The 9,473-nt window shown below is 31.8% G+C and overlaps 1 protein-coding gene across 1 annotated transcript; it reads right to left on the bottom strand.

Moving 5' to 3' along the window:
• Positions 1-2,332: 2,332 nt before the first annotated feature.
• LOC101261496 (histone H2B) lies at positions 2,333-3,018 on the bottom strand. The gene has a single exon (XM_004234864.5). The coding sequence runs from the start codon at positions 2,931-2,933 to the stop codon at positions 2,508-2,510; it is 426 nt and encodes a 141-aa protein (XP_004234912.1). The 5' UTR covers positions 2,934-3,018; the 3' UTR covers positions 2,333-2,507.
• Positions 3,019-9,473: the final 6,455 nt, after the last annotated feature.

Raw genomic sequence — 9,473 nt, 5'->3', positions numbered from 1 at the left:
GTTTTGTCCAAATCTTAAACTTATTTCTAAGTCTACACAAACATATAAATCTCTCACTTCAATCCATTTAGTTCTTTTCCCACATCTCTAGTGACCATTATCTTTATTTTCTACAAATATTTTTTTTTACAACAGAATTCTCAGGTCCTTGCTGAATGAAAAAACCACCCTTCAAACATGTTATTTAGATCCCATTATGTAGTATATATAAGGCCACAAGGATTCCTACTAGAAAGATAGAAGGAAAACATGTGTAAGATAGATGCACTATATTATTTGTTACAACATAAATGAAGATAAACAGGATATAATTACACAAAAGTTCTCATTGTTATCGCAGATCTGGTACCATGGCGCTTTCCCCCACAATGACATGGGACTTCCCATAATTCATCTTCATATGCCATAATAGTTTGGTACATGCTTCCTAGCTATATTTGCTTGGACTCTTCAAAAATACCTAGGTGTGTGCCGGATCCTCCAAAAGTTATGCATTTTGAATGATCCAACACGCAACGACGGCATTGATGGAAGGTCCGAGTAACATAGCTTCCTAATACTGGCTGGGGTACAAAACCATCACGACCCAAAATATCAAATTTTTAGAGTGTATTACAACTTCATAATATTTCAATAATGACACATTTTAATAGGTATAAGTTGGTCGGACAAAGTGGATAAAGAATAAAAAAGGTAGGTGATGCAAGAAAAGAAAATAGAAACATAGGTATTGAGAAAAAAAGCATATGCTAAGATAATGAACAATGAGAGATATAGGTACTAAAGACATTCAAAATAAGGATAGGAAGAAGACTATAACAGTGTCGTGTACTTCCCTTTAGATGTTAACAGAAACCCTTTTGGGAATGTCTCCAACACAAAGTTATAATAGTCTGAGAAAAGAAGGTCAAGAACTGTTTAAGCCAATGTGGCGAGCTCAGCAATGGCTAATAGCAACAACTGAAGGGAGGTGCCCACAATGAGTCTCTTAGCTGCTGTTCCAAGATATTTATTCACCATAAAAGCTGCGACGACCTACCAAAACAACAACAAAGTGCTCCTGCGACAATTACCTAATCAATTTCATTGTCTACACAAACAAACAGCAAATTTATTTGTCTTTTGGGAAGTACACAAACAACACAATATATACTAAATATCACAAATAATTGAATATTAGAAGACCTTATCCATCAAATAATTAATTTTACCTTAATAAACATTGTGCACATCCAGTGCCACATCCAAAGTTCAAACATTATGAAAGAAATTGAACACTCAAATGTCCTGTACAAGTTCTACAAATGTGACATAGAAGTAGGGGAGAGATATTGGATTGACATAGACATTATATTACCTTGAATGCTCACCCTTTACCAATTCTTCATATTACCTTGACAAACGTTTTTCATCCTTTGAATCCCAAACACATTTTCTGAATAAACAGAAGACTGAGCAACCACTAAGCAAAATATGTTCACATAAACAAATACACAAAAATATTTACATTGGTTTAATCCTGGACACACATAAATTGATCGAACCATGTAGAACTTCTACGGAAATCCCTAAGCAGACAAGACAAAAGTAAATTCTCAGTCTACTTCTCTAATAGGAAAGCTAGAATTCATGACCAAACTGTACAAGGGTTTGGAAATCAAACAGCGAAATCAACAGTATGTCAGATTGAAGGACTAATCAAAAATTATATTATGTAGTTTGAACCTCTGATGACTGTTTGAGTTTCTGGGTAAAACAAATGCAGGTTTCTTTATGATTCCAGGATCAATGTCTGCATATAAATACTCTTCATGTCTTCCAAGTTCTAATGATGGATCTTGCACTTACAAAGAGTATGTGTCATCACATTATCATTCTTGGTGAACACAGAGTAAGAACTTGTACATATAACAAGACCTAGTGTTAGTTCACCAGCAAGCTAATGTGCTCAAGTAAACCAACAACAATTAAAGTATAATATGCAAAATAACACAAACAACCAAAAGAAAAGTTCCCTTGCCCAATTATTTAGAACAAATGAAAATATTAGAAGCTACAAAAACCAAACTTTTGTGACTGAAAATTTTAGTTCCTTAGAAACTGGCAAAGGAAGTAAAAACATTTCGGTAATTGAGGAGTCAACAGATACAGAGTCACCAAAGGGAAGTTAACGCATTAGGACAATGGAAAATTCTCTTTGTCAAGCGACATGTAGAGATTGAACAGCCAGATCAGAAAGCATTCAACAGCAACATTGGAGAATCATCATACAAAAGAGTAGAAACTTAACAAGGAAATTTACAGCAACACACCCAGCAAATTAATAAGGAAATTTAACAGAGACAATTAGAAATTCTTCATTCAAGGATTGAATAGCTACAAATAGCTGTCATAATTTTCAGTAGGAGCGCTAATGGCACAATTTATACATCTATGAACCCTAATCAAGACAATAGATAAAACACAACCGCTAATCAAGACAATTGATAAAACAACCCTAAGACTGATTAAGAGCTGGTAAATTTGGTAACAGCCTTTGTACCCTCAGATACAGCATGCTTAGCCAATTCACCAGGGAGCACCAATCTGACAGCAGTCTGGATCTCCCGAGAAGTAATAGTAGGCTTCTTGTTATAGCGAGCAAGACGAGAAGACTCTTGAGCAAGTTTCTCAAAAATGTCATTGATAAAGCTGTTCATAATACCCATAGCCTTGCTAGATATACCAATGTCAGGGTGAACCTGTTTCAGCACTTTGAAAATGTAGATCTTGTAGGTTTCCACCGACTTCTTAACCCTCTTTTTCTTCTTGTCTGCTGCAGCTGCTGCGCCATCCTTGGGAAGCTTCTTCCCTGCCTTTGGCTTCTTCTCTGCTGGTGCCTTCTCTGCAGCTGGCTTCTTCTCCGCTGGTTTCTTCTCGGCCTTAGGTGCCATTGTTTTGCTAAGCTACAGATAGTGAGAAAGGATATTTAAGAAGGAGGTGAATATGGATGAAATGGGTGAAGAGAATGAAGGGACGGGTTCATTTAAATAATGGTTCGGCAGAAAGTTCTTATTGGTTTAGATGGAGTGACAGAGATCGCGGATTATAGCCGTTGGAGTTGCAAATTAATCAACGGTGCAGGATAGTTGTGAACTTAAAGGTGAAGTCTAGGAATGATTTTTGAAAATGATTTTTTCTGCTTCCTCTTTCATTTTTTGGTGGTAAATTTTTTTAAAGTAAAAAATAAATGTCATAAGTAGTCCTTTAATTACATGAATAGGTGTAAAATAGTCATTTAATTATATTTTTATCAGATTTTGGTCATTTTTACTATTTAAAAATTTATCTATTTTGGTTCCTTAACTTTATATTTATTGTTTTAGTCTTTTTAGTATGTAAAAACTTATCAGCTTTGGTTTCTTAATTATATACTTATTGATTTTAGTCTTTTTAATATTCAAAAACTTATTAGGTTTGGTCTTTGTTCATCTTTTTATACAAATAACTTAGGTTTATATTAACGGAACTCTTTATTAAATTTAATCTTTAATCCATTTTTTACATGGCAAAGGGTCAATATGTAGTACAGGAAATAGTTTAAATATACCCCTAGTCATACTATTAGGCTAAATACATTCCTCTCGTTATATTTTCGGGCTAAATATACCATTAAGATTAACATAGGACATGTGAAAGGCTAATATAAATGAATTATTCAATTCAAAGTAAATTAAATTCAGATATAACCCGCCCTAATAATTTAAACAATATCTTGTTTCTAGACTTATTTAATATGAGTTTCGGGTTTATCTTTCAGGAGTTAATAGTAGTTAGATAACACTTGAGAAATTTTTGGCTCAGTCATGATGTTGTGATCAACTATAATTTGCTAGTTAATAAACACCTCATTTAAAGGGAGATTTTGAGATCGATGAACAAGTAAATTGTCTTAATATCTTGAGAGAGAGAAAACGAGGTCTGCGAGATAATATCAAAAGGAGGAAGAGTGAATTTTCAACGCATAACCTGAATTACAATTTATTCACTGAATAGATCTCCACTTTAGTTTTCCCTTTTCTATAACATGTAATTAATTTTTCATACCTTCATAAATTGGGTGGGTCAACGTTATAATTAGGTCATGTTAAATTATTGGGACGGATTATATTCGAATTTGATTTATTTTGAATTGAATAGTTCATTTATTCTTAGCCGTCTACGTGTCCTATGTTAGTCATAAAGGTATATTTAGTCCGAAAGTATAACGGAAGGGGTATATATAGCCCAATAGTATAACTAGGTGTATATTTAAATTATTTCCTATACAACAGGATATATTTGGCCCTTTGCCTTTTTTAGATTGTTTCTTTATTTCTGCTATTTTTTCTTCAAATTACTCTTATGCAAAGAACAATAACCTCAACTATTCAAAATAAAATTAATGAGGAAATAAGATATAAATCTTAATTTTATTCGATGAATGATGAAATGAAGCATATAATTGATGCTAATGACTTGAATATATTGTCTTCCCTCATTTTCTCTAATTAAAATGAATTGAATAGTAAAATCAAGGGCAACTTTCACATATAACAAATAAAAAATTCATATTTGTATGATATAGCAAAGTTTGCATAATTGCGCTCTATAACAAACATAGAACTGTATAATTTGCTATACATATACATTTGAAGCAAATTGTATAAAACGAAGTGTATAAATCAAGAAAAAGAAACACACTTCGACAGAGAACTGTATAAAAACGAAGTGTATAAAATGAATTGTATTATTATAAGTGTATAAAATGATTATACACAATTTGAATTTGTATAAAATGAGAAAGAGAGAAGTACAAAAGAGACTTGACAAGGAATATACAATTAAATCGAATTGTATAAAACGAGAAAGAGAGAAATTAGATACAATTTGAAAATTGTATAAAACGAGAAAGAGAGAAAGGCAAAAGAAACTGGGCAGGGGAGTATTTTTATTGTATAATTATAAGTGTATAGGACGAAAATATATGTACTTACATGTGTATATACAATTTTCTCACGCTTTATACAAACAGAAATGCAAATATACATTTTCCTTCTGTTTGTATAATTGAGAAAGGCGAGGGTGGCCAACGAGATTTGGGAGAGTGGCGAACGAGATCTGGAAGAGGGGAGAGAGGGGAACAAGAATATATGTATTTATACAATTTTTCTCTTCTTTATACAATTAGAAACAATTTTTATACACTTGTGTTTGTATAAAAAGTGAGGAAGCGAGCGAGAGATTGGAGGAGATTGGCGAGCGAGATATTTGGGAGAGAGGCGTCTGACAATTTTTTGCAAACGTTTGCTATGGAGCACAAATAAATGAAACCCTAGCTACTTCATTTATTTTAGGTTATTAGTTTGCTATTATATACAATTTTCCCTAAAATCAATCTATTTTCAAAAAAAAAGTTGCAAATCTACCATTTTATAAATTTCAACTTCTAAGAATTATGCAAATTTCCTTCATTAAAGTCGTTGGAGTATATTTTGAATTCAATGGTAATAATATCTTTTTTTTTATAATAAAGTTTACCATATTCAAGTCATTAGTAGCATTAATATGCTTCATTAAATCGTCTATTGAATAAAATAATGACTTATATTTCTTTCTTCGTGAATTTTATTTTGAATTGTTGAGGTTAAAGTTTCTTTGCATAAGGGTTATTTGAAATAAAAGTAGTTGAGAAAGAGAAACAAATGAAAAAATGGTTAAAGAATTTAATTTTTAGAGACATGGATTTTGTTAATAAAAAATAAATGTATTGTAAAGGGGATTAAAATCGATAAATGTATAATTAAGTGACCAAAGCAACAAAAAGTGTCTAATAGATACTTATTTTGAACGATGGAAGCGTTCAATAAGAACAAGTTTTAAATAAAGTATCAAAGTGAAATATATAGACAACTTTTAGGGGCTTTATATAACTTAAGCCTATTTTAAATGAAAATTTAAAAAGAGCATGTGAAAGTTTTGTTGTTAGAAACACTTATTAAAAAGAGATGTCAGTCATGCCTTCATAAACTCTTAATTGAAGAACCGACATGGGTTGTGGTGCACTGATAGGAGTTCTTCACCTTTGAACAGAGGTCTCGGGTTCGAGCCATGGATATGGAGAAAATCATGTTGGGAACGCCACCTCCGAAAGGGTCCTACTTAGCGCGATCCGAATTTAGTCGAAACTCCGTACACCGGGTAAGAAACAAAAAAGAACTCTTAAATGAAGAGAAAAACAACGAAATTGTGATGGGGTGCTAGGAGATTTAAAGCACTTTGTAAGTTGTCTTGATTTTGGATATTGTAGGGATACGATATTTGATGAGGTTAAGTGTTATTTGTAAAATGAGTAGGAGAAGTACGATTGGACAAGACAATATCCCAATAAAATGTTGAAAGAGCATAGACATGACAACAACGAAGTGACGACTGGGTTATTAATGTTATTTTAAGAACAAACAAAATGCCTGAGTGATAGAGATAAAGTACCATGATTCCATTATAAAAGAACAATAGTGACTTTCAAAATTGCAATAACTATACATAAGGGATATCAATTTGTGTAGTCACGCTTTAAAAATATGAAAAAGAATGATAGAGATGATAATAAGGAGGAGCGTATCTATTGTTGAGAACCAATTTGAGTTTATGTCAAGGTAATCAACTTCAAAAGTCATTCATTGGGTGAAGAGACTGGTTGAACAATATAGAGAGAAATAAACTTATACATGATGTTTATTGAGCAAAAAAAGACATACAAAAAAGTATCAAGTGTGTTCAAGAAGGTGTTCAAAGGGTGAAATACTTATAAAGCATACTATCGAATTAAAGACATATACAATGAATCTAAGATTAGGGTAAGTATGGTGGGAGGGACTTGGAGCACTTTTCAATGGTGATGGATTTGCATCATCTATAAATTCTTTGCTCATTTTTTTGTCTTAATAATGGATAAATTGATCACATGACATTGTTACGATTCAAAAACTGGTCATTATGACACCTACAAATCTCACCAATAAATAAGTCAACTTTTGATCCAAAACAAATAATAATGGGCCTAGGGAGGAGAGGAAATAGACAAAAGCATGCTAAAATAGGCTCAATTAAAATCATCGACGACCCCTTAAAGTTATTCGCATAATTTATTTAAACACCTCAATTAAATCTTATACCTATTTGACATTTTTTGTTAATCAGCAAAAAAATGAGATGTGTGTAATACACTCGTTATGATATGGCGATGACATGACAGAATGATAAATTAAATGATGACACATGGCATTTGAGTTCAAAAAATTATTTAAAAAATGAAACTTTAAAAGACAACTATTTTAATCTATTTAACTAATTTAATTTTTTTAAAAAAAAATCAAAAATAACCCACCCACCCATGGCAATTCCTTCTTTTCCTCCACGTCATTTCAACTCTAACACCCCTCAATCTATTTTCAATTGTAACATTCTTCTCTATTTAATTTTGGTACAAGGAAGATAATTAGGATTTTGTCGGAAATTTATGAATTTTTATCCATCATGACCGAAAAAATGGACTTAATGAAATTTATTAACCAAGATTCAATTTTCTGCAATACCCATTGAGTCCTAAAATCAAGTGTGATTTAACTTGTTTTGGATCTTTTTAGTTGTTTTCTTTTGTGGGTCTTGTGTAATTGTTGGCAAAAGTTTACTTACTGCAGTTTAGTTGGAATTGTTCCAATTAGATGATCGATTGAAAATAGCGAATCTAATTGATAAAACTACTGATCTCACTAGCTAACTTCATGATTCTTTTGTATCTTTTCTTTTTCTTTTCCATTTCTGTGCAATTTTCTTGTTCTCTTTCCTCATTAAGTTATTTTGGTTGATCAAGATTCCGTTCTTCTGAAATGTCAAAAATGGTGGTAGGGTTGAAAAAGTTACTCCTAAAGAAGGAAGAAGAAGAAGAAGAAGAAGAGAGACAAAAAAAATACTCGCTAAAATACCCCTCTCACGCGCTCAATAAATGTGTGGTGCACTTTCTTTGTCATGTCAACTAAAGTGTTTAATAGATATTCATTTTGAACAATAAAAGTGTTTAATAGGTACAAATCTTACTTGAGTTTTTTAAATGAAATATGCGGACAACTTTAAGTGTCTGTGTATGACTTAAGCCTATATATATATGTGTGTGTATGTGTGTGTGTATATATATATATATATATATATATATATATACACACACACACACACAACTCAAAGAAGAACAAAAATACAAAATCTATCTCAAGACCTGGTGGATGCTAGTGCAAACCTATTACAAAAAATGAGTATAGACTAATCATATTCAAGAAATATACATACTGTCTCGAAATACAAAATACTAATCACAAATATAAGAAGAAGATGAGTCAATTATGGACGCCAATAAGGTCACCCTTAGTCTCTGAAATATTAGATACCGCAACACAAGTATTAAGGAGGTCGACTAGCGCTCAAATCTACATAAAAAAAAGATGTAGAATGCAGTTTGAATACTAAAACAACAGACGCTCTGTAGGCATCATAGGCTGATTAAGTTTGCGTGCGATAACATAATAACAAGTGAGTAAATAGTAGGGTAACGATGCAACAATAAAGACATAACTACATATGAATAATAAAAAGAATACTAATATAAATGAGAAAACAATCAAGTTATCTAAACCTATTTGAAAACGCATAATCCAGAAGGCACAACCAAAACATCACAACAATTATCATATAATTAATTACTTGGCCTAACCACGTACAATCTATTATTATTCAATTGACTTTATTTTAGTCTATCTTCAGAGTTCTTCATTTAGCTCATTATGTTAAGTTTTAGTAAATTGTTTCATTCAACTATTTAATATATCCTATGTTCTATGTATTGATATCATTCAATGTTGTATTATTTTATGATGCGGTTTTAGATATTTAGGATCTTAGTCATATATAGGATAGCTTCTAGCCAATAGGTTATAGCTTTTTATTTGAGGACTTTGGTCAATTTTTAGTTCCTATGTTTAATTTATATTTATGTGGACAAATTAAAGGGAACAATGTGTCATGTCCCGATTACCTATATTAGTATTAGCATTGGCTTAATAGAAAATCAATTAAAGTTGTCGTATTCACTCTACTTAGTACTAGATCATTTCATGATTATGCTCCTGCTTGATCATTTTAGTTCTTATACATACTCATATTTAGTTGTTGTCGGTATCAAGGGTTAGCTTAGGGTCAATTGTCACTCTAAGCATCGTGTTATAATCAGGATGGTCTCAGATCGTGACAAACATCTAAATTCAAATTACTCTTTGATACAACCTTGTCATCATTTAAGTTTTTTGCTACTCCTCTGCCTTTATAATCATGAAAAAATCATGGCTTGAAATTTCCATGTCCATTTTCAAACTTGACATCACTACTTCACTTTCAAATATTCA

Source organism: Solanum lycopersicum, chromosome 3 (genome assembly GCF_036512215.1).
Source record: "Solanum lycopersicum chromosome 3, SLM_r2.1".
Classification (NCBI taxonomy): Eukaryota; Viridiplantae; Streptophyta; class Magnoliopsida; order Solanales; family Solanaceae; genus Solanum; species Solanum lycopersicum.
This window is presented reverse-complemented; position numbering and strand designations above follow the sequence as displayed.